This window comes from Phalacrocorax aristotelis, chromosome 1 (genome assembly GCF_949628215.1).
Source record: "Phalacrocorax aristotelis chromosome 1, bGulAri2.1, whole genome shotgun sequence".
Lineage (NCBI taxonomy): Eukaryota > Metazoa > Chordata > Aves > Suliformes > Phalacrocoracidae > Phalacrocorax > Phalacrocorax aristotelis.
In genome coordinates, this window is record NC_134276.1 from 203,642,228 (window position 1) to 203,667,895 (window position 25,668).

A 25,668-nucleotide genomic window follows, 5' to 3' on the forward strand; every position below is an offset into this window, starting at 1 on the left:
CTGTGTGCTAAATCTCCTGGAGTTTCATGGGCAGCTTCACCACATTCCACTCAGATGCAGTGATGCAGCTGGACATCTTCCTTGGTGACGTGGTCATTGGGGCAGGTTCGTGAGTAACAGCAGCCTAGGGCAGTGTCAGACATGCTGGAGGACAGGGCTGCTGTTCAGAGGGGCCCAGCAGGCTGGAGCTATGGGCCAGCAGGACTCGTGGAGCTCAGCACAGACAAATGCAAAGTCCTGCACCTGGGCCAGAACAAGCCCATGTGTCAGCACATGCTGGGACTGACTGAGCAGGCAGCAGCTCTGCAGGAATGGACCCCAGGCCTTCGTGGCCCAGTTATACATGAGCCACCAGGGCACCCTTGGGGGAATGGAGACTGCATACTGGGTCTATATTAACAAGTGTGTTACCAGCACGTGGTGGGAAGTGACTACTCTACTCTGCTCAGCACTCACAAAGTTACCCGAGACCAGTGTCGGGGCCCCAGTACAAGAGAGATGCTAACAAATCGGAGAAAGGCTGGGAAGGGCCACAAAAATGTGAGGGGGTTGAGCAGAGGATGCAGGAGGAGAAGCTGATGAGGCTGGGCTTGTTCAGGCTGGAGCAGGGAAGGTGAAGGGAGGATTTAATTACTTTGCTCCATTACCTAAAGGGTGATAATATAGGAGACCAAGATACACTCTTTTCAGAAGGGACAGTGAAAGGGCAACAGAGAAGAGACACAAGCTGCAACATAGGAAATTCAAGCTGGGTACAAGGTAAAATTACCTGTAATGAAGGTTGCTCAGCTGGAACAGGGGCTCAGAGAGGCTGTGTATTCTCCATCCTTGGAGATTTTAAAGGTTCAGCTGGATGAGGTGTTGAGCAACCTGATCTAGCTTTGAAACTAGCTTCACTTTCAGTATGAGTTAGACTTTGAGACCCCCAGAGGTCCCTTACATCTTCAGTTTTTCTGTGATGCTAGGAAGTCCAGAATGAGGGTCAAGATTTATCCAGCATGTATCTAATGGACCTCTCAATTTTTTTTCAGCCAACAGAATAAACCCAGTAAGGGAGGTCCAGGGACAGAAGGCCTGTGTTTGATATGTTGGGTCATATGAGGGAGAGGCTGAAGCTGGAGAAGATGCCATTCCTGAGCCAGCCTCTCTATGCCCAAAGCAGCACAGTACAGAGCAGGCTGGCAGGATCCACCAGGGGACAGGAAGGGTGATGAGGTGGGAGTCAAGCATGTGAACAGTTTCAACAAATTCTGTTTTAATGCCATGTTTGCAGCCACTGGTCCTGGGCTGTTGGAGGAATGGGAAGGATCCTTCTCTGGGCACGAGGAACTGCTCTGGCTGCTGCCTGGACGGGCAAAGCCTCCCCCTCTGAGCACTCCCAGGGATCCACCCCATCTCCAGGGTACCCACTGCACCTGAGGTGAGTTGGGTCTAAGGGGATGGTGGGGTGGCCATCCTGCACTATGCCTGGGCCAAGGGAGTCCTCACTCCTCTGTGTCAGTCATAGTGGTTTCTTTGAACCGTCACAGTCCCCCCAAAAGGCTAATTTAGCAAGAGCAGAAAGACGGTCTAAAACAAGGCAGCTGAATTCGGTTTCTGGCTCTGTCACAGATTTCTTGTGCAATTGCTGAATTTGTCTGTGTCTCAGCTTCCATCTGTAGTATTGGAGTTGTTGCCAGTTTTGTCTATTTAAGGGTAGTAGGTGGTTGTATGGTGCAACCCTGGTTGAACTGGAACTTTGAGCCATTCTCCTCATTCAAATAGATGAAAATTCATTTGGATCAAAAAGGTACTTATCACAAGACATTATTTCTATCATGTAGGTGCTACTTACTGTACCTTTAATAATTTCTGGGACATTAAATTCATATGATAAATTACTGAAGACTGGAAAAAATTCATTCACTGGCTTTATCCTGATGTAAATGTAGATGATATCTGGAAATATAACAGAAGATCAAATCTTAGTTAAGTATGGCTGTGAAATTTTCTCATGCATATATTCAAAATACATATGGTATTCTTCTCTCCGTGCTGTTACAGCACAGGAAAATATCAAAAGAAGTGCAAAAGGGATACTTGCTTGAGTAGCTAGGACAGGCAATATCTTGCACTCTAACAGTCAAAGAATAAACTTCAACTCCTGGATGAGCTGGGTTTTCTAAATCAATACTTTCAGTCATCTAAATTAAAAAGAAACACAATTGTATTTATACTTCCTTACATAAAGTCACAATACACGTGATGGCAATTACTTTTTTCAGTCTTCAGTAACTGTGGTCTCCCCCTTGGATATATAGAACTGCCCTGTAGGAGTAATATAGGCTATTAATCAATTACAGAATTGAATTCCAGGCTTTTTCTGCATGTTCATACTCTCTTGGCAATTCACCTTTCCTTCTGCCAACAAAATATCTTCCCCTTAAGTTCAGGAAGTTTTATCATTTTGATAATAAGGTCTTGGCCTTTTACCAGGTTAATTCAAAGTGTATGTAATGAGCCAGCTATTTGCTGTGCCTTTTGTTGACTCAGCAAGAATCTGCTATTGCTAAATAGTAATAGTTACTCCCTGAGCTCATGCCTGCAGACGTGTGTTAAAGGTATCAGTTTCAGCCACAAGTGTTTATCCAGGAACCAAGTTGTTACTGAATGGTGGCTCACACATATTTAAATCATAATCTCCTGAACTCTCTGTCTTCCTGTAGGAGCCTCATAAACTCGGTGGAACAGGACTAAAGCACAAGCATCTACTGTTTATTGTCTACAGGGAAATTCCTGCAGGGACAGGACATTTCAGATAGCCTGTTACATTATACATACGTGGTGATCAAAGGGCTGACAACAATCATATCCTGTGCAGCAATGAAAATGCTTTTTATGTTGGCAGAGGAAGCAGCTAAGGGCTGTGCTCATTGACATGCATACCTCAGATCAGAAATTAAAGCCATACAAAATTGTATGTACTGCTCCTTAGCGCTCTTGTCTCTTATACAGAATGTCTATTTTTTGTTATGTTTCCCTGTTTTCTGTATTTGTCCACAGTTCTTTTTAAAGCAACAAACCAACCACCATTGCACATGAGCAACAACTGGTGGGGGTTCTGGCCAATGCAAATCTGCCAGCAGCTATCAGCATAAGGAACCCATATTTTGACATGCAAAATAACACAAGTGCAAATCCCACCACATTTCTGTAAAAATTTACCACTCAAACTGGCTTTACAATTCTGACCAGTGAAGCTGGGAAGTAGGTACTGAGTGTGGGATTTCTCAAGTATTTCAATTCTTCATGCTGAAAAGCAAGGATCTTCCACAGTCTGTCATGAATAAATGGGTGTGAAATGGCATCAAATATCTCTATTTATCCATATCAAAGTTGATGCTTCACACTCCCTAAAAAAGGAATTTTTTTTCCGATCATAGCTATCACATTTATTTAAAACTGGAGGAAACAGTTCTCTGTTCACCAAATTCTATAGAATCCATAGAAAGCATCCTATCAAAAGGTATGTAGTTCACACCCAGTCTGAACAATCATTTTCTACATCATATCCACTGTGACATGAATTCTTTTTTTCTTGTACAGACAATGAATTCAAAGAACTTGTAATATTTCGTAAGTTGATTTCTGAAATTGGACAATCTAAAATAAAGCCATAAAGAACTGACCACAAGTCTTCCAGACAGAGTCGACTCCAAAGCAAAGTTATTGCTTCCAAAACCAGATAATCCAGTGAAATTAAATCGATTGTTTGATGGATCAACATCGATATCCTTACAGTAATTTCTAAGATCAAGAAGAAATGTCCCAGCAGTCATATTTTCATTTGCCTCTTTCCTGTTTAAAACAAACACATTTCCCATCAGAGCAACTTATATTTCTTCTCTTCAACTTTTCATATATTACATGCCAAAACATTGACTGCCATTTGTTTTCTAAGTGAAATCCTAGATCTAAATAGGCAGCTGTTGATGAAGCAACCCAGTATCTGACTCATACACTGTGGTGGACAACAGCCCTGTACAATGAGCAGGACGTAAACATTTAGCCAGATCCAAAACATAAACCTGGAACTCAGCTAAACTTCAGAAGCTGCCATGAGATCTTAATGTTCAAGATTAGTTCAATTAATAGTTAGTATTTTAAAACATCTTTACAACATTCATTTCTTCAGTGTGTTATAATATTCTACTGATGAGAAGCTCATTCTTTTTTCCTTAACTAATAGCTGGACCATTCTGCTCCTTTGTGAAACTAGCATTTCTGGCCCTGCTGTTGACAGTGAGGATCCCTGTGATGCACATAATAGAACTGAGGGCAGAGGGTGTCAATTTAATTTTTTTAATCAAGAGAATTCAATACAAAAAGAATGAAGAACCAAATTAAATACCATTAAGCCCTGATTTTGTTTCCTTGCACAATCCCTTTAAGACTAGTTCTTTATTTGATTGCATTTTTTCCCTGATTATTTTTGCCTCCTTCAGATAAAATTTAAGCTCACTAGATAACACAGAGACTGTTGTGTTATTGTCATGGATGTTGTAACTAAGCAGCACTCTGAAGAGCTGGATTCTCTTCCTGCCAGTACGTAAAAGTATGTGATTTAAATGAAGACATTTCTATTAGATAGTGTGCAAGCACTTTAAACAGATCCTCACTAACTAGGTGTTCCTCGTTGCATAGATACTTGGCCTGAGATGCTGTTTTTTTCATCTGCAGGACCGTCAAACCGTCAAACTACCCAAAGTGCACCTGGAGATTAGCACTATGCAATGTGGTGTACCCTGAAAGATCAAAGTCCAGGCACGTCACTTCAGATGGACAATTTTTACTTCAGTCTTTCTATGACACATTTCATCTGTAAAATGGAGTTAATTGTATAACCTCATCTACAAGTATAAACCACCTGATAATCACAAAGGTCTCAGAGCATTCATAGCCATGGCAAAGTCCATGACTAAGTTGCTATGCACAGAGGACACCTATAACAAGAGGTAATCTGGGCTCTGAAGATCTTACGGATTGCATTAGACAAAAATCACGCAGGTCCCCCGGGAGAGATTTAGAAGAGAAGACTGGGAAGTTTAAAATAAAATTCCAGAACTGACTGGCAAGCTTCCCCTGGCGAATGACTCACAGCTTAGCATAAAGTAAGAAAGGAGGAGCCTGGATCTGAATGGGTTAGAAAAGTAACTCTATAACACATGTCTCTGATATCCTTAGGGTTTATGTATCTGAAAGAAAGATAAATAAAGTATCTGAAAGTACACAGATATTTTTAGTCCAAATTCCCAGTTTAAACATGTCAGGAAATTGAGATTTGTGCCCTAAGACATTTACAGTGAACATTAACCTTTAAAGGCTTAAAGATAAATGTCCATTTGAACCTCTAGCTGTAGTAGGTCTGGGGACGCTAACTGGTGAACCCTAGGCTGCACACTGGTTTGGGGCAACAAGGCAACATTAAGGCAATGAAGACCCTCAATACCTGAAGGTAGAAGGATTGCATTCTGGTGGGTTGTCATTGATATCATCAATAATGATTGTGATCTCCATTTCGCTGGCATGATCGCTGCTGGGACTTTCCTCTACGCGGACTATCACTGAAATGTTAGGATGGAGCCGCAGTGGAAGGGCATCTCGGTCAATTCTCCCAGTCACCTGCAGCACTCCGGTTGCTGGGAAGAAAGCATCCAGAAGTTAGATGCTTACCATGGAGGGAAGTAAGAAACAGTTGTGGTGTGCATGCAAGAGGACATCGTACCTCAGCAGACAGGTGGCAGGATAAAAAGTATTCTGTTCTGTGCAAATCATGCCTGGTTTAGTTATTTTTCAAAATTATAAAAAATGGCTCTGAAAGTCATGTGTAAGACTAATTGACAGACAACCATTGCTCAAAAATATGCTACAGGTGGCATCAGCAGAGGGCTTGGAAAGCAATTAGATTTCCCTTATGCTTTCAAAGAGTCAATACAAGTCAGAGTTGAGTGCACTCACAAAGCATCGAGGACAATGAGCTGCTAATGCCTGTGCTGTCACAGAATCACAGAATCACAGGTTGGAAGGGACCTCAGGGATCATCTAGTCCAACCTTTCTAGGAAGAGCACAGTCTAGACAAAATGGCCCAGCACCCTGTCCAGATGACTCTTGAAAGTGTCCAACGTGGCCGAGTCAACCACTTCCCTGGGGAGATTATTCCAATGGTTGACTGTCCTCACTGGGAAAAATTTCCTTCTCGTGTCCAATTGGAATCTCCCCAAGAGCAACTTGTGTCCATTCCCCCTTGTCCTCTCCATGGGACTCCATGTAAAAAGGGAGTCTCCATCTTCTTTGTAGCTACCCCTTAAGTACTGGTACATGGTGATGAGATCCCCTCTGAGCCTCCTTTTCTCAAGGCTGAACAAACCCAGCTCTCCCAGCCTATCCTCGTATGGCAGCTTCCCAGTCCTTTGACCATCTTGGTGGCCCTTCTCTGGACCCCTTCCAGCCTGACCACATCTTTTTTGTGTATTGGGGACCAGAACTGCACACAGTACTCCAGGTGTGGCCTGACAAGCGCTGAGTAGAGTGGGCTGATGACTTCTTTCTCTCTGCTGGCGACGCCCTTTTTGATGCAACCCAGCATCCTGTTGGCCTTCTTGGCTGCAGCAGCACACTGTTCGCTCATGTTGAGCTTTCTGTCTACCAGGACCCCCAGGTCCCTTTCGACAGAGCTGCTCTCCAGCCAGGTGGATCTCAGTCTGTGCTGCACTCCCGGGTTATGTTTTCCCAGGTGCATGACCTTACGCTTCTCTTTGTTGAACTTCATAAGGTTCTTGTTAGCCCACTCCTCCGGCCTGTCCAGATCTTCCTGCAGAGCAGCAACCCCTTCTGGAGTGTCTACTTCCCTGCTCAATTTGGTGTCATCAGCAAACTTCATCAGGCTACACTTGATGCCATTATCCAGATCACTTATAAAGATATTGAATAACATTGGGCCTCTAGCTAGTAAGACTGCTTCACTTCCTACTGTTATTATTCAAGCATCCTTCAGCACCTCTAAATCTACTCACACATCAACAGAGCTGCTCTTAGTTGTGTGACAGATTGTGCCAAGTGCTCTGGTCAGCCATTCACTTAATATTTTTTTCACTTCTGTTAGCCTCTCTTCAAAAAGAGGTTTTTGTGTCAGAGCACAGTACTATTCCCAGAGCACAACGGAGGTAAAGGAGCAGTGTATATATCTTCTGCCTTTTGAAGTGTAATTGACAGGGAGGGTGACAATACATGGCCAAAGGACATAGGGGATCCAAAGCATTTAAGGATCATCCTGATCCCCCACAGCACTGTGTTGTGTGGCACCTCTTACAGCTGTAATAAGCAGTTCTAAAGCAATAGCAGACAAGGAGTGAAGGAGTCACTGAATGACAGCCCTGGAGCAAAAACCTCAGGGCACTGGTATACACACCCCAGAGAGCATGGGGAGACAGGACCAGCATGAGAGAGAGGACTCTTTTGGATGGCCTTGCCTAAGAAGGGTCATGAAACAAGCAATGAAGCTGAGGTGCAGATTTGCTGTGCACTTCAATGCTAGAGCAGATTTCAGGCTGGAAAGAGGACATTATGGTCTAACTATGTGCAGCTGTTTCAGGAGCCCCAGAAAGGGTCGCTTCAGTCCTCAGAGATTGAAAAGAAGGCAAATAATCTTTCCTCCACCCAAGGGACCATGAATATTTGTCAGTAAGTCACCTTTAGTCTACTTCCTTCAAGATATCTTACTGAATCTTGGTCCGCTGACTGAAGAATTTGACCCTAATAATGTACCGAGCATTTCTTATTTCTAGGGGTAGCCACAGAATAAAGTAAGTCAGTTTAAAACTAAGGCAAAAAAAAAATTTTCTTCAAGTAGCCACTCTCTTTTTCAGGTGTCAGAAAGCACTTTTTTTTTTTTTTGGTCTTACACGGATTTATGGAGAAATATCTGTCAGAAGACTGGATGCTGTATAAAAGTCTGCTGGGAGAGTCTTCATCATCAGGATCTTTAGCTGTCATATTGGCAACAACGGTGCCCAGGGTTTGCTCCTCTGGAATCCTGTAGATTCTTTGCTTTCTACAAGATAAAATAAATTCAGCAATGCACACATCTGTGTTTGCAAGGGCAGCTGAACACAGACTTAGCTGAGCAGCCAACTGAGCAGGAGAGCCATGGCCACTCTGGACTCAGAGATGGCCATTGCATGTCAGGGTAAATATCCCAGTCACTGTTTCTGCCAGCTGGACGTGTAGCAATAGCTGAACTGGTGTGTGATCATAAAGCATGACATAGCCACACAAGTAAGTGTCCTTCCCCTGCAACTTTTTCACAGTAAAAACAGTTTGACTTTCACAGAATCATGGAAGCTGAAGATGGAAGGGGCTGTTAAGTCATGCAGTCTGTCTCCCTACAAAGCCACCAGCTTGTAATGCCACTTGCTTTAATTCCTTCATTTTACAAAAGAAAAACAAAAATAGATGCAGTAATACAATTAATCATCTTTTGGAATGAATGCTGGAGGCTTTTGGGGGACAACAGTACTACTAAACAGCTGAGTTGCCCCTGCAGTAGGTGGAGGCAGGGAAGAGCACTCCTGTGGGTGCCCACCAGATGGACACGCTCCAAACTCCCAGCAACATCTGTCTGTCTGATTCATTCTATGTAGGGAAAACAGTTCTTTACTGCTGCTGTTTGGTATGCCAGTGCTCCCAAATTTCCCATGAATTAAGTGAGTTTTATAGCTCAGATATAGTCTGACAGGTAATTGTGCAGGATTGCTTATAATGGTTGCAGTTGCATGTTCACATGGGTACTCAGGTATGCAATAATGGTACTTGAACCACATGCAAAAGCAGGTGTGGACAAGCACACAAAAACTGTGCAAGGAATTTATGAAGGCTGACTTATTCTACTGAAACACACACAAACACACAAACATCTCCTGCTTTTAGAAATCAAAGGGAGTGGAAGGTGCTCAAGAGTTCAGAAAAGCATTAGGAGTATGCTTCAAGACTGAATCCTTTTTGAACATTTGAAGCTTCCTATGCCACCACTTAGGTAATTGACTAATCTATAGTTCCCAGTAAAGGAAAGCATAAGCCCTTATTGTCCTCTGAAAACCAACATCATGGGCCACTTAGCCCATGGAGCCACGGAGCAGAGAACTGCAGAGACAGAACAGAAGATCCCATGCCTCCAGGTCTCCACTCGCAATTTTAAAAATGGTTAAGAAGACACAGTATCTTCAGCTGTTTTGTCAGCTCATACGAAAAAAGGAAAGCATACAGGACAGAAATCGCATAGTGTTTTCCCAGTAAAAACACCTAACTTACAGCCAGAAGAAAACAAGGAGTTTGTGAAGGCTGGGGAGTCAGTGTATTTATTATGTTTCTGTCTTGCTCTTGGCATTGGATATCTTCCTTCCTTGTTTTCCTGTTGCTTCCAGAGTCACTCAGAAACAAAACAAATAGCAATGTACCTCCTTCACTGTGACCAAAAATGCCACCCCAAAATGCCTCTCTGATCACTGGGCAATATGGGAGGGACAGCTCTTACTGGGTTTGGCTCAAAGTAGGGAACTCCCTGTGCCCACAGCGATCACAACTCCAACCATTCTGTGGACAGAAAATTCACCACAGCTCCACCTTTGTAGCCCTACCAGCTCCCCTGTGCCCTGCACCAACCATTGTCCAGTCCCCACCAGATCTCTTGGGAAGAAATGGGATGTTTTTGAGCACATCCCTGTAGCACGGAGTACTAGTACAGCTGGGGAGGAGTTGGGGCCATTTCCTATGCAGCTAGATCTGGGCTGTGTCCTGTTGTCCATCTGTCTGCCACCTGCCATTGGTTTTTTACAGAATGGTTGAAGCAGACCTTTTAGACACTGCAATGTAATAGCAAAGGAAGCATATGTTTGTTTTCTTGTCTTCTCCTTTGTTTTCCTGACTCCACAAGTTTTCCACTGATTTTAACAGCCAGAATTTCAAAAGGCTGAATGCCAATGTAGTGTTGTGAACACCAAAAACAGATGTGCTTGCATATACTATGGGAACAATTTAAAAGACCCTTTGAAACTCTGTTCTTGAAAGCTTTGATGGGGGAGAAAATAAATAAGGTTCGCTAACTAGTCGAGTTTCCCCAGCTCTCATCCCACTAATTATTATAGTGTCACAAAGTACATAGGCCCAGCATGCAGCTCACATTTTAGCAGGGGAGCGGCCACACATGTGCATACTGAGGGCAGCTTATGAAGTGTAATTTAACCTAAAGTTCTTTACAAACTGAGCGGCTCTTTTTGGTCTGTAGTGTCAATCTAAAAGGGAGAAGATTCAGGCAAATACCAGGCCTTATTTGTGCCATATGAGAACTGAGTCTTAGACCTTAGGTGTTATGGATGCTCAAGTCACTGCAGCTTTCACTAATTCAAAAAAGTAGATAAATACTTAAAGTACTCCTTTAGCATTCCAGACATAAGGATAAATAAACAGAAATGGCAGTATTTGGAGGAAATAATCAGTCCAGAACACAATGTGCAAACGTCACTGGGAAGAGGATTCCTCCTGCTTGTAGCACTACAGTAACATGGAGCGAGCTGTTAACCTTATAGATTATTGCAGCCATGAAGTTCAAGTATTAAATAAGTGGCAACAACAAAAAAAATCCATGTCTGTTTCTAACATTTCATTTTTCAGTTTCTTCAGATTGTCCACCCCTTTACCCAGCAAGGTCTAGATCCTTGGCCTCAGCCCAGGAGCCGTGCATTGCTCTGGCTCCACAAAGCATCCAGAATATTGCTCCAAATAAGTGGCTGGAAACCTCTTGGCATGTCCCAGTGCTACACTGCCTTCTCCTCTGCACAGATGGCAGGAGGGCAGCCATCTTAAATATTCTCAGCGAGGACCTTGCAGAGCCTCAGGATCAGGAGATATAAAGAGTGTGTCTTGAAACCAACTAGTGTCTCATGCAAGAGACAAAGATAAATCAATAACAGAACCAGATCAACTGCAATAGTTGTCAAACTCCTGTTTCAGAAACAATCACCCATCATGCTTTCCACCATAAAACAGCCTGCTGGTGGCACGTGTATATTCTTTCCCATTTTTCCAAATTTTCAACAATATTCCTGATTCCAACTAAAACTCCATTAGTCTTCAAAAGCTATTTCTGACTTGCATGTTATGACACAATTTCCTGCTTATGACATGGTAAGAGACAACAAAGTTTCAAAAATCACCAGGATTGTTTACAAGCGTAAGTGTCTGGGAAGAAGAGGAAGACAGATCAAAAGTGAGACCTTTTTATGTCTAGACATTTCTGCATGAATAAACATCATTACAGTGAAATGCACATCTGCATGAAGGGTAAATTCTATATGATTGTATTCACACAGTGTAAAATTAGTCTCCTTGTCTGAACTTGTCCAAAGGTCTTTGCACAGCTTTAACCTCTCTAAATGCTAACAAGTACAACAAGCTTGTTTGGCTGTTCTTAGCATGAAGGCAGAGCCTGGAAAACTTCAAACTGTTAATAATACAAATAAGAATAAAAGAGAGAAATGAGGGAAAAGCTTTCCAGTAGAAGAACAGCAATAAAAGGAAAAAAAAAAAAAAGAAAATACTGTTTTCAGTAGTATTTTGTTATATTTACTTGCCCTTACGTTATACCCTCCCATTGATGCCAAAGCAGTAAAGGTGGGAAAACATCTAGATTTTGAGTACAATGTAAGTTTTTCACTCACGTGGTAAAGTAAGGTCTTTCATCATTGATGTTAATTATATTTATATTCAGTGTTTTAGTCGAGTTGAGTCCTTCTGGATCTGTCACTGTTATATTTAAAAAATAACTGTTAAATAATAAAACAAAATAAGAATCTTCTGGTGGTTATGTAGGAAAACATTTCTCTGCCTACTGTAAGTTAATAGACCATGTAAATAAAATACATGCTCACCAATGTGGATCTTTCTCATAATCAAACTTTTTTGTGGAAAAAATGGCTCCGCTTTTCAAGACCAAGAATGGCACTGATGCAGGGAGCAGTGAATACTGAAATGAAGAGAGCAGGAAATTAGTCTTTGTATCTTTAAACATCCCTCCATTCATTCCTTGTCTTGTAAAATGGGCCAAGTAGTACTACAGTATTGGCCCCAAAACTGTGAAACATGGTGACATGCAGATGCCAGCACAAGCCCTGATCATCTGAGCCGAAGCAGCTCAAACGTGGTTGTACGTGCTTTGCTTGACAGCCAGTGGAGAGCCACAGACACTGGATTAAAATAAAGCCCACACTAATCTCCATCTCTGTGAACTCCAGCTCTGCAAGGAGAATTTAACATCGAGGCCAGCCAGCAGAGCCACAGCGCAGTAGGCAAAAATCAGCTTTATAGTGGCAACAGAGCACAAAGGAGAAGAGAGAGAAGAAGGGGTGAGGCTGGATTTGGGGAGCATAAGATTCACTGTGCAGGAGGCAATGAAGTTTAGGAGTGGGATGATGGGAGAGGCCAAGGAGGGGAGAGTGGACTTTCACAGAGTATGTGAGGGTGTGAGGCTGAAAGGCGTTCACAACAGCTCAGTGTTAATGCAGGTGTTCAGTGGTGGCATGTAGCAGCAGCTGCTTTGTGATTGCACAACGCAAATGGGTACTGCACCAGTGCATGGGTGCGGGGAGGAGCTGAGCACCCTGACACCCTACAGAGCAGGGAGAAAGGCAGCACCCTGATCCTGGCTGCGGGTAGCTACCACACACCCACCATGACCTCCCTGCTACTGTCCACATGCCTCTGCCAGGCCATCACCAATAAGCCCTCAAGGACATTTCCTTTGCTGGTGCAGGTGTTAATAATACTCATAAAGTCTGAAGTATACAACATCAGAGGGTCATGCACCATACAAGTAATATGCAAAATCCACTGACCAGATCTGTCCAGGGGATGCAACCGCTCTCATGTTATCTTTTGGGAAAAAAACAGGAGGTACAGAGTGCTAAGTGAAACAACTTGCCTCCTGCAGTGATAGATTTAATCGAAATTGTTTTAAAAAAAAGCACCTAGGTGATTACAATTATATTAACAAATTTTTTGCCAGTTTACCTTTCTAAATTCCTTCTCCAGATTATTATTTTACCTGTTGCCCAGCATTTCTATATTTGTAGCTCCTTATTATGCCTGAGCTTTGTCAGGGGTTAGAAGGCATGTGGAACTTGCTGCCATTGCTTTCAGAAACAAAGCAGAGCTAAACCCCAGGCCTCTGCTTCCCGCCTGACCACCTCAGGTTTGGTGGTTTGACTGGGCAAAGCCTGAGGACAGACTTCAAGGTAATTGCTCTCTTGAATAATGCTACACATTCAAGTAGCATCTTCAGGTTCAGCTCTTGAATGTGCTGTCTTTTAAAAGCCAAAGCAAATAAAGCAAAGCTACAACCCAATTCCTAGGTAAGTACAGATACTTTTCCCCTGTCTGCAAACAAACTTATCACTTTCCAGAAATTTTTGCTGATACCAAGAGTATTTTCAGATCAGCTAACACACTTTCTTAACTGAAGGTCACAGTTTGCCCTGGGATTGTCAAAAAGCTGAGATTCAGTTGCCTTGTAAGCGATTTCCTTACTGCCTCATTTAAAAGAATTTACATTGTGATACAGAAGGTCAAAAATTTTATTAACTTTTAGTCGCTCTCATCTACAAGAAATGTTTTGCAAGCCATCTAAAAGAAAAAGAGAGACACAATTTCTGCTGTATCTCTGACTAAGTATATCAAACTCCGCATTCAATATCCCTTAATTTTGGAGGGCTGAGAACTCAAAATACAATTTGTGCCCAAACATTGAGTCTGGGTTTTCTTAGTTTGTTATTGAAAATGCTTCTTTTTTCCTGATTAAACCTTTTCCTGTGTTCCTGATAAGGAAGGAATTTGTTGAAAGATGCTGGCAATTAGCATTTCAGATACAGTGGATTATATAATCTCTGGGTTTTTTCTTTAATACAACTTACTTTGAGTTCAGCATTTTCAGGATCAGCTGCATCAACTTTGTAAATGCATTCTGGAGGTGTTCCTTCCAAGACATAGATCATTACGGCTGCATGGATATAAGCATAACCATTGTTAATCGGGTAAGAATAAAGGACACGGCAGCAAACATACTGGTACACTGAAGCTGTCCAGACCTAGTACTGCCTGCTACACCTTCTCAATTCACAAGTGTAATTCCAAAATCATCACAAAGAGCACAAATACTCAAAAGATAAAAAGAAACCAGTAGCATATCTGTAAACAGGCAACCATCACTGTGAGTTGCAATATGAATTGTGCCTTTGCAAGAAAGACTGATCTTTACTTACGGCCTGTCTTGAGCTGCTCACCAGGTATGGAGTGAAACAATGCAATTGGGCTACACCTGTGTCTTTCTTTACTATGCAGATGGGGAGAACATAGCCCTGTGCTAGGTCCTCATCACCATCCTCTCCCACCTACCCCGCCCCCTGCCAGGAGAGCTCAGAGACTTTCCTCTTAATTTCGGCTTTTCCTTTACACCTGTGAGGTAAACAAACAGTGGATGGTCTGTTCTGACTTAAATTTTTGCCTTATTAAGGGTGCTAATTCAGTGCAAGGTGTACATCTTTCCATGTCAGGATTTCTCACTGCCAGGCCATCCTGTACTGGGGCACTGGCAACAGGTTTAGCTCTCCTTGGCTATAGCGATTAAAAGAACAACTGATCTTTAGATCACATTATTTGCTTTATGCCCTTTTGTGTCTGCTGGACCCGCTGTTTCTGGACTATTAATTTCAACTGTGACCCCTGCTGACTGCTGTTTCTCATCAGAGCAGTGGGAATCCCAGAGAAGCGTAATGAGTTGTTCCCAGAGGACAACAATATGAATATAAAGTTTAATGAGAGGGAGATGCTTTTTCACAACTAGCGAATGCGCAATTAGTGTCTAATTGTAGCTGGTACTGTTAACTAAAGCCACACAGTTAGACAGATCAGACATCTGTGCTCACCAATTTATGGCAGCTCTGGCTGAGAGTTAAGCTGATGCACTTATTTGTAACAAGCTCCCACGTAAAGTGCGTTTCATGCTGTGCCGATCCCCTGAAGTGTCACATTTAATTATTATTAGATTCCAGCAGCACCCATGATACACAAGGCACCAGCTATACTGAGATGACACAGCCTCTTCCCTAGGGGAAGGTAATTTGCTTTACAAACTAAGTATTTTATGGAAGCAGGAACATGAATGTGATTCGGAGGCATTAGCGAAGCCAGCTGGATTTGAGCATTTGAGCAGGCCTGGGCTGAACACATCTGGGCAGAAAAGCCTTGCCCTCTGTAGCAGGCAGAAGTCAAGGCTGCAGCCCCTGACCACTCCAAAGGCTGCAAGTCACAGCCTATACAATGCTGCTGCTAGTCCAGATGAGAGGGGTGTGGGGGTGTGGGGGGAGGTGTTCAGCTGCCAGCTTTGAATGCCTACCACAAACAGATCACAGTTTGATATTTTCCAACAGCAAAAAAATTGAATATTGAATTATTGAGTGCTCTTCTATACAGTGCTGTTAGAATATCAAGACTTCAAACAGGCTGTCAGCACCTCGTGAAATAATAAGAGCATATTTTTACCCACTACCTGAACTGTTCTGTCTGTGTGTAAACACACAATAAATACATCGCCATACCCTGTTGCCTCATGGTACAATTTTTCCAGGTCCTCTCCTTAGTAAATAAACATGATAATGTTGCTCAGAGAGTAAGACAGTTATTTCCTGTCCTTTTTATTGATGGTGTTGTCACTCATATTATGTACCACATGGCATGCGAAGCCTGCACTGACAGCCAGGGTTTAGACACTCCAGCCTCATTCCTAAGGCTACTGCAAACTCCTCCCTCTTGCACCTTTGCCAGTGGTCTGAAAATAAACCTGGCTGAGGCCATCTGCCCCACACAGGAGACAGAATTCTTTGCCTCTATCCATTTGCACCACTATAGAGCACAATCTCTGAGATCTCACTCTTCAAAACCAATTTTCCACTTAATTTCTCATGTGCAGGTGCAAATGCAATACGCAGGTGTGAAACATTGGCAGAGCAATTTTTTTATTGTTTCCCCTCAGAAATTCTTGCACATACACAGGACACACTAATTTAAATTTATCTTGCTTCTCCAAATCTGTCCAGTTTTCAACAAACAACTGAAACATGTACCCATATTAAATGGTTATATCCCCACCAAACTTCAAGTTTCTAATACGTAACTCTAGGTAGGTATTCATCTCATCAAAAAAAGAACATCCATATTTATTGGTATAAAAAATATTTTTCTTTCTTATAATTCTTCAGGTGCTTCAAAATGGTTAAATCATTTTTGGTCAAAGCTTTAAGAAAACTAAAAGAGCATTTCCAGAGATGAAGCATTCCAAACATTTGTGTAAAATAAAGCTCTGATAAAAAGTGTCCTGTTCCTCCCTTGTTTTCCAAAAGGGAAATGCTTAGACCACTTTAGCTACAGGCACTGTATGCAGCTATAGTGGCTTTTTAATCTGATGTCATCTTTTCAAGTATTGTTCTTTTCAAATACCACCACCACCTTACTTTGAATTGCCATATTTCCTCGAAATACAGGACGTTCATTTTTATCTGTTACTCGGACAGTCAGTACTTTAAGGTCAGTTCTCCCAGTTGTATCTTCAACAAAAATCTGTAAATCAAAGCTCTTTGGCATAGTTTCATAATCTATGACAGGGTTTCCAGTAGTAACAACCTGAAAAGAAAAAAATTATTCTTAGCACATGATAAAAGAGATATAAGTCAGAGTCTATACAAGTAAATACAAGTAAAGGGGCACTGTCCATCAGTAAGCAGTGAGTATTTTAGATCATCTTCTACTTGCTGGTACATTTCTTGTCAGTGGCAGAAATGTGAGAAAAGCAGAGTGGAAAGACAAAAATGTTATGGCTTCATGGAGCCACTCAAGGACCTCTTTTGTGAGGGACAATTTGAGGAAGAGAAAGCCTAGAAGGAGCTGTCCTGCCTCACATGCCCTTGAAGGCCATGCTTTGCCTTCAAGGCCAGGACTACATTTTGCTGTAACTTGTCTGTGCCAAGTCCTCACCTTTTCTCACCAAGCTCCAGGAGCAGTCGAGGTGTGATGAGACTGAAAACTGGGAGGAAGCCCTGCAGGACCCAAGGGTAGTTTCACTGTTTCTGTGGGTTAGGAGCACGAAGGGGAAGACCATTTATTTGCAATAACGAGCGTGGGGGCAGGAGAATGTATAGTCTAGCAGGTACCAGCCCCTTCCTTGTATAAGCTGCGTCTGGGAGAAGACTTGCAGGAAAGCAAAGAAAGGGGGAAGCTCCACGAGCACACTGAATGCGAGAGGGACCAGAACTGTTTGGTGAATATGTTGAACTAATTAAAAAATAACACAGGTCTTAATTTTTGTAAGATTGGTAAGGCAAATGTTTACTTTGGGTTGTTTTTTTTAAGACTTCCAGCTCCGCACATCACCTCTTAACACAGAAGCTGTATAAGCACAAGACTGACATTCCATTAAAAATATGAAAAAATTCATTTTGGATTTAGGATGAGTCCAGAGCAACAGCAGGATGCTGAATGTTGTATGCCATGATATTCACTGCTGAAATTAATAAAGAAACAAGAACTTTCCTTTCTTGGACAAGAAAGGAAAAGATGACTGTTAAATTTGCTGTGTAGCTAAAAAACTCTGAAGCTTGAACACCAGTAGTGGGGTTGCTGTGAAACTGGAGAAGGAGAAGAATTGAGGCTCACAAGTGCGTGTGGCAAGGAGCATGTCAGTGTATTTACAATACTGTGGAGCAGAGGAGCCTAGAGAGGATGTAGAAGGAGAACAATGAAATCAATCCTTGATTTTAGATGAGATGCTGTGGCCAGAGGACAAATGCAAAAGTGACGGCATCACAATTAGAAGACAGAAGCCAAAATAGAGTTAATTAACAAAGTCGGAGGAGAGTGAACAGAAGCACAAACATTTTATTCTTTCAGGTATGTAAAACGGCTGCTCTCTGGAACCTTTTGGATCATTTTGTTACACTGCTGCAGGAGAAAACAACTGTGTTCTGGGTGGTCTCCTTCTCTCCTATATTGGACAAATAGAAGTTCCCCATAGAAGTGATGCTGAGTCAGAAAAAACATTCTACAAAAGCTTGTAACACCAATGGGAAGCTTGCTCTCCAAAATGAATGTTTGCTGGAGACCTAAATACAGTAAACAGATGCAATGAATTCAGAATAAGAAACTGTCCAATTCTAAGCAGAAATTACGTGCTCTGGGGATTATCCCTCCAGTTCACAGCCAAATATTTTCATTGGTCATGTAACTACAGCCAGACTGTCTAAATACTTGTCTTCCACTCTCCTTTACAGAACAGCTTGTCACTGGTGTAGGCTGTGAGCCACAGTTCACCTCTTCTCCAGGTAGGAGCAATTCTTACTGATAAAGACAGCACCATACACACTTGAAGCAGCTGCAGACTTTGTCAAAGGGGGTCTAGAGTCATCCCATAACTGTCTACCCCTTGTTCGATTTGGGAATTTCACTGCTCCCTCCTTGCCCCTTCACTCCCGGGATGCAGAGGGAGCACCACCAACAGCATCATGGTAGTTTCGGGCAACAGTATGTTTTCATGCATTCAACACATTTTCTGCCCATGGCATTCTTCAAACAAGAGTAAGATGAGGAATGGGCTGGGCCCAGGTCGCAGAAACAGGGACTTTCTCAGAAATCTCAGAACATATCAAGAAATGTGATATTGCCTTGCCTTGCTGCAACAGGAGTGAATGTGCTTCATAAATACAGGAAAGCCTGTGCTAAGAGGTACTTAGCTAATCTGCAAACAACATAATTCATGCATTAAATACTTCATTTTTCTATATCTTAGCAAAGATTTAGTGGCAGTAGGTAGCGCTGAAGTATCTAATTTTGGATCACATTACTTTTACAAAATATTGTACCAATCTGCAACAACAAAGCATAGATAATTAAAAGTAGCAATGCTCATCAAATAAATTAACTAAGGACACTTGTGTATTTATCCTTGCCTTATGAGTTGTAATTAGCACTCAACTGCTAGTTTGCAGAATTCGTATGTAGTTTTATTTATCATTTTCCCATGACTGATATGCACTGGCCCAACCTCTTTGTTTCAGTCTCTCAAGTGAGTTAGGAAACCCTGAAAACACCCACAGTTCAAGGAAGACATACCAAGTCCAAATAGGCCATTCTAGTATGAAATGGATATAAACTGGCACTTTGGAAGAAGCAGTCTCCAGCCTATACCTTTCTTGGCCATTTATTTCACCCTTGTGTCACTCTCTGCACTGTGCTAGAACAATATCTCCATCATCCCTGCCATGAAAAAAAAACAAGGAGAGACTTTTACCTATTTGCAGGGTTATTTTTCCTCCAGTTTAATTTGTCAGTCCCACTCAACAAGCAGCAAAATAAAATGTTTATGCTGCACAGTATAGAGATGGCATGGAACAGGAACAAGCAGATATAAAAAAGGGCTATGTTTTGCAGCAGAAGGGATAGCTTTAACTTGAAATGCCAAAATACAGCCTAGGAAGGGAGTCCCACATTATGAATTCTCTGTCAGCAAAGCTAGCTTAAGGGACATATCCATTTCCATCTGCCTGTTAGATACCCTCAGCGGAGTCAGTTCAGGTGTTTGTGTAGCCACATCCCATACTTCACAGGTGAAAGAGTGCTTTTTGAGAGTTTTTTCTGTCCATTTCACTGATCTGGCTGGGGACCAGCTAAAGAACCAGCAGAGGTGGCACAATTGAGCTTTGTACTCTGCTGGGAGGCAGAAGCCAGACAGGTTGGATCAATAAGCTGCAACCGCCTGGGGTCACAGTCTTACTTCCCCCACCTTTTCTCCCAGAAACATTAGCGAAGAGAACAAGAAAAAAGCTCTAGTATCAGTTCTGTGAAAATGTGAACTTCCTTGGAAACACCCAGAAAAATATATTCAAATTAACTTTGTAAGTCTCTACTCAGTGTCTATCTGTATCTTTTAAAGGCACAATTCTGTGTCACTGTGCAGGCTCAGACATAGAAGTGAGTTACAATGGGATGACAAGTTGTTATGCATCTGAACACTCATTGCCAGTGACAAATATGAGCTAATACTTGCTAATTTATCCAGCAATGAAAATTACCCTGAAGTAATAGAAATTGCTTTGCATTTGCCATCGGACAAGAGCACGCAATAGATAGAAATAGGTCACAGATGTGTGGAAGTGTGATAACTTCTTACCTCAAGATAACTTCCTCATGTGTCACAGGCTTCATTCAGAACTAAATATGACTTAATCTGACTCAGCTTACTTTATTTTGGAAGTGAGTCAAATTCATTTTAATTCTAGGTAAGAGTGGCCAAACAGAAGCTGCGTGTGGTTTAACTAAGCCATTTAAATTCACAATGACTTCATATAAATTAAATTGAAAAACTATGGACAAATCCTCAAAACAGAAACAGGTCCTACATGTTCTTCTCCACCTTTTGTTTTCCAAAAATCACATTTTTTCTATCACAGAATAAATGGAATTATAGTCATAGGTGGTTTTTGGGTAATGCAATTAAAAATTATAATCACTGTTGCTACTCATTTGCCGTATCTATTACAGCATGTCCAAATACTACCACAGTCTGCATTTGCAACTCTTTTCTGATTAAAAGATGAGTCACTGTGCACTGTCAGTGCTCAGTAGTCCAGGGCGCATCAGCCTGCATGACTGAACATTGCTCAAGCTAGATGTAAAACTCACCCTGTACTCGAGATCTCCCTTTGATTTAATCTCAAAAGCCTCTGTAAGTGGGTTTGAATTTATTATTGTAGGAAGTATTGCAACACCTTCAGAAGACAATGGAGAAACAGTTACATTAAAGGTATAAACTGAAACACCAGCTGCTGCATTTTCTTCAACAGTGCTTGTTGCAGGTAAGCCCTTGAGCAACAGGGCTCTTCTTCCTGCAAGATGAAAACGAATGTAAAATTACTTCTGGGAATCTTAGGCTAGCAGGAGCACACAGCTTGTGCCAAGAGCTGCTATTAATGAGCACAAAATGACCTGATTCTCTTTTTGCTTATGAATGGTGGTATTGCACTGTAGTAAATCCAGTGCTAATGGCAAAAGAATCAATCTTTCCTTTAATTCAGTACTATACTATATATCTAGAGTGACTGATGTTAAAGTAGTATTGTGACTGCATTGTTTGCTTTCATATATGCCTTTATATAGAAGCAAAGAAACTGAACATGTTTCTATTATTTCAACCTCTGCGCTAATTGCTGCCTCTGTGCACTAATCACATCAGAAAGCACCTTGAATCGCATAGGGCTGAATGTTAAAGAAGTAATCTTTTCTGTGAATTACGCCATTTGCAGCACCCATTTCCTCCATTTTCCCTTTTCTTTTTCTTTCTAGCACAGCTGTGTGCATGCCTGGTTCATCAGTAGTGTGGGTTACCAGCAACTTCGGATGCGCTGTGTGTCTTCTGCTTTGAGCATGGAAGAGCAACCTCCATTCCTTGGAGGAGATGAGGGCCCACAAAAGCACCCTAGGGTTCAAAACTGCCTGGAAGCAGCACAGAGCACTGTGGCATCCAATGTCTGTGCGTAAGCTCTTTGTTTCTCAGTCAGACCTCTGGATTCCCCAAAACAAAATCTGTGCTTGCTCTGCTGTTTAGTGTGTGGGTTTTGTTACGTTAACAAAGGCCTGTGGTGCTTTATCTCATGATGACTGTCTAGAAAACATAAATCAGGACATCCCTAAACTGGCAATGTACCTCAACATGAGACTATGGCAGGACTAAATGTTGCCTGGGGGAGCTTCGCTGGCTTGTCCAAAACACTTGCCAAGAAAGCTGGCTGTGTTCAGTCTAATTTCCGACATACTGTGTGCCAAGATGGAGGCAGATATTGCTCACTCAAAGGCCTGGCCAGGCCATTCACATACCAGCAATTACTGTAACAAAAGCTCCATGAAGTCTTTTTTTTTTTGCTGGGCAGCTGCAAGGTAAAAAGCTGCTATGGGAGCCAGCCTGTGACCGTTAGGGCTCCAGCATGTTTCCGCCTGGATGCTCAGGCTCAGCCTGGAGCTTGGGAACATAATGCCAAGGTGAAATCTGCTGCTTTGCAGCACCTCTGCGGTGTGGGACAGAGCCATCTCCCTTTGCCCCTTCTCATGTGGCCGGAGAGGGATGGCCCATATCAGCTAACAGAGGCACTCTAACTGCTATTCCTGCAGTGGCAGCAAGCTTTTTAATCTGGAGGGGCAGAGTTCAACTCCAGTACTTTCCAATGGCATTAGAAGAAGCCTCAGTTACTTTTTCCCCAAACTGTCAAAAAATCTTGTTTCCCTACATCCGTAGAAAAATTTTGGAGCATTTTAGGGATAGCCCACATATGGCCTTTGTGTGATGGACATTGCTCCTATTACTGGCCTCTCAAATAACTGTTCCCTGTAGGATCAGAGAAGACTTAGGATCCCAATGCCTTTGCTACATGAGAAGCAAAACTAATAGCTGTGGATGAGTCCACAAGACAAAACATGGAGTCCCATGTTCTCCCTTCTTCCCACACCCCATCCCAGGAGGAACTTGTCCTTGCAGTGTTTCCTGGTGCACTTCCTAGAGCAGGATGACTCCATCTGACACCTCCACTTCTTCCTCTTGCAGCCTGCAAGACTCACTGCATTGTGGGGAGGAGAAGGAGGGAGCACAGCTGGTGGTGTTCATGTAACCAGCCATACTAGGCTTTGGTGGGAGAGTTTGCCTATGGGAAGACCTCTTCTGAGCACAGAGCCTCACTGGTAGGAGGCAGAGCTGAGGTGCTTACCCAGAGCCTCTCCACAGCTGCATGGAGGTTCTGATGCTCCCACGCTCCAGATACAGCAGGTCCATGGATCACTGATCTGGATGGAATTACTCTGGTGTTTATGAAGAAAAAGGCCTTGGAGGTACTCTGCAGGTGAGTGAGGTACAGGCTGGGATGTGGGAAGCTGTGAGGTGGGAACAGCCTGTAAGAGTTAATCTGAACCAGGCACACTGACGCTCCAGTAGGACTGAGTTCATCTCAGCTGTTACTGATTTATGTCAGTGTAAGCAGGACCCAGTGAAGGACTGAATTTTTATCAATGTTCTTACAGATTCTGGAAAATATCATCAATAAAAATTGCCCATGCAAATGAGACTAGGCTGAGAGGGGCTTCTGGGGATACCTTTCCGTAAATGGAGCTGAACTTTGAATATAATCTCCTGTGGACAGTATCTGATGAATGCAGTTCCCTCAGCAAGCCACAGTTCATTAGTAGAAACCATTCATAAAATCAATTAAATTATTTATAACACTTAGAAATGTAGAAAGAAAAGAGTTGCTATTTTTATATTACCTCTAAAGATTTCATTGGCTGTTTATTCAGGATTTGTATTTCTAAATCACAAGTTCTTACTTCTTGCTCTTTATTTTTAACCGAAATTTTCAGTACTGCATCTAAATGGCTTCTTCTTCCAATTGATTTTGCAAAAGCCCCCTTTCCATATTCACAAGTCCTTGCTTACATCCTTACTTTGGAGAACAAAACATGCCTGAAGCAATTTAATATATTATTTATCTAGAATTACCAATCCCAAACATTGACAAATGCTGAGTCCAAGACAAAGCAATCATGAGACTGGCTTTCAGAACTGTATGTATATTTAAGTCTTATTTATCTGTGATTTGTTAGTCTTCACAGTGTGCTTGAGTCACACGTTCAAGCTTTTCCCTCTCCACAACAATGTAGGTTAAAAAACCCACTATTTTTCAAGAAAAGCTAAGATTCACATGCAGTGTCCTGATCATAGTTTTGGGGCCATCAGGAAAACCAACAAATACTGACAAGTTCCTGGGTGTTGGCAGAATTCTCTCAGTTCCTTGAGAGCAAAGTGACCCTACGTGAGCAGCTAGCTTACTACAAGCAACATCAAGTGCTCCATGAGCCACACAGGCTGCAGTCTGAAGGTCTACTTTAAGTTGCTAACGTGCACATATTCATATTGGCAAATGTCCCATGTTTTTACACTAGGCAAAGATAACGATATGCCTACTAATATACTCCACAAGCGTGGTCCTGTTTGGTCCTGTTTGTTTGCTTGTTTTGATTCATCAGAGAGAAATGTTACCAACATCTGAAAGGAGAATTCCGCAGTATTAATAGCAGATATTGTTTCTTGGAGAGCTGACTTTCTTTCCCACTCCAACACTGCCACACTGAGCAGTGGCTACTGCACACAAAGTGCCTCATCCAGCAAAGTGTCTTACCTAGGAGTCATATTCTCTTCTTCATTATACTGCTGTAACCACAGAGCTCAATCCATTTCAGTAGGAAAATAATTGTTACTTGATTTTTTCCATCTGTGTCTTATCCCTAAATATGTGTTGTAAAGCTCCCAAGAGAAAGCACAACAGCCAACAGTGTTCTAATTTTAGCAGTGTAATGAAATCATGTTCTTACCAGATACTAGTCCCAGCAAAATGAGGAGAAGGAGTATGCTCTTCATCATCTTTACAACCCTGTCCTTCATGTTCCCAGAATGCAAACTGAAGGAGGATCATGGTATATTTTCCTTAGTTTACATCAGCTCCACCTAAATTCTTCCTCTTTGTTATGTTGTGGAGTGAGAACGAAACAAAGCACCCGTGTCACTAAGGGAGTTTCTAAACACCGTCAGCTTGTTTGCTTGTCAGAGAACTGCTCCTTGCTGACACTCCATCCACAGACCTGGGCCACGCTTGAGAAAACAATCACTAATAGTCCTTTCACTGCAATCATCTTATTTATTGAAGCATTATCAAAAGAATCTACTAAGTTCTAAATCTGGAAATACTGTGCTGCTTTCATCACTCTGGCAAATGAGGTGCTCTCTTCACACACCAGGCCCAAATACTCGTTGTTTCTTACTTAAACCAAAAACCTGAAGTTTTCTCATTCCTCTGGGTATCAGAGAATTACTCAGACTACACACACTGCATACCTGGAGGTAAGACTGCAGCATACGTACATGATGAAGTTAGCTTTGCTGCAGCTGTCGCAGGAACAGCATGGACCACTATGCAAAGTGCACTGGCTCCCTGAGATTAGGCATTTAGCCAGAGAGCACACATACACCCATGAAACATTTCTTTTTTAAATCTAAGGGCAGTCCTAGGGTTTTTTCATGGAGCATAGTATAGATGTGACACTAATACTAGAATCAGATGCAATATAAGTGCATCAGCATTGACTCATAGAGTAATTTGGGTTTCAAGGGACCTCTGGAGGTCATCTAGTCATCTAGTCAAACACCCTGCTCAAAGCAGGCCTAGTTAGATCAGGTTGCTCAGGGATTTGTCTAGTTGATTCTCAACACCTCCACAGAAACTTAATACCTCTGCTAAGAGGTAGAATTCAGAGATTCAGGTTTAACACAGCTCTGGAGAAACCACGCTGATTTGTGAGCTAAGCTAGCATCTCTAGATGGTTCTGCATGACACCCTGTGGCTGCCCCAGTGAAAGCTGACAGTAGTTCAGAAATCTCTGACCTGTGCTCCTGTGTTTTCTGTAGTACAAGCACGTTAATTGAACATGCTGAACGTGAACAG

At 42.3% G+C, this 25,668-nt stretch overlaps 1 protein-coding gene across 1 annotated transcript in view; it reads right to left on the reverse strand.

The window, feature by feature from the left end:
- CDHR3 (cadherin related family member 3) overlaps positions 1–24,611 on the reverse strand; it is a 39,807-nt gene extending 15,196 nt beyond the window's left edge. Inside the window, 11 exon segments of the mRNA XM_075081389.1 lie at positions 1,840–1,938; positions 2,084–2,183; positions 3,669–3,837; positions 5,489–5,678; positions 7,942–8,090; positions 11,752–11,856; positions 11,962–12,056; positions 13,999–14,084; positions 16,594–16,762; positions 20,813–21,015; positions 24,542–24,611. Of these exon segments, the coding sequence (XP_074937490.1) occupies positions 1,840–1,938; positions 2,084–2,183; positions 3,669–3,837; positions 5,489–5,678; positions 7,942–8,090; positions 11,752–11,856; positions 11,962–12,056; positions 13,999–14,084; positions 16,594–16,762; positions 20,813–21,015; positions 24,542–24,611 (1,435 nt within the window).
- Positions 24,612–25,668: the final 1,057 nt, after the last annotated feature.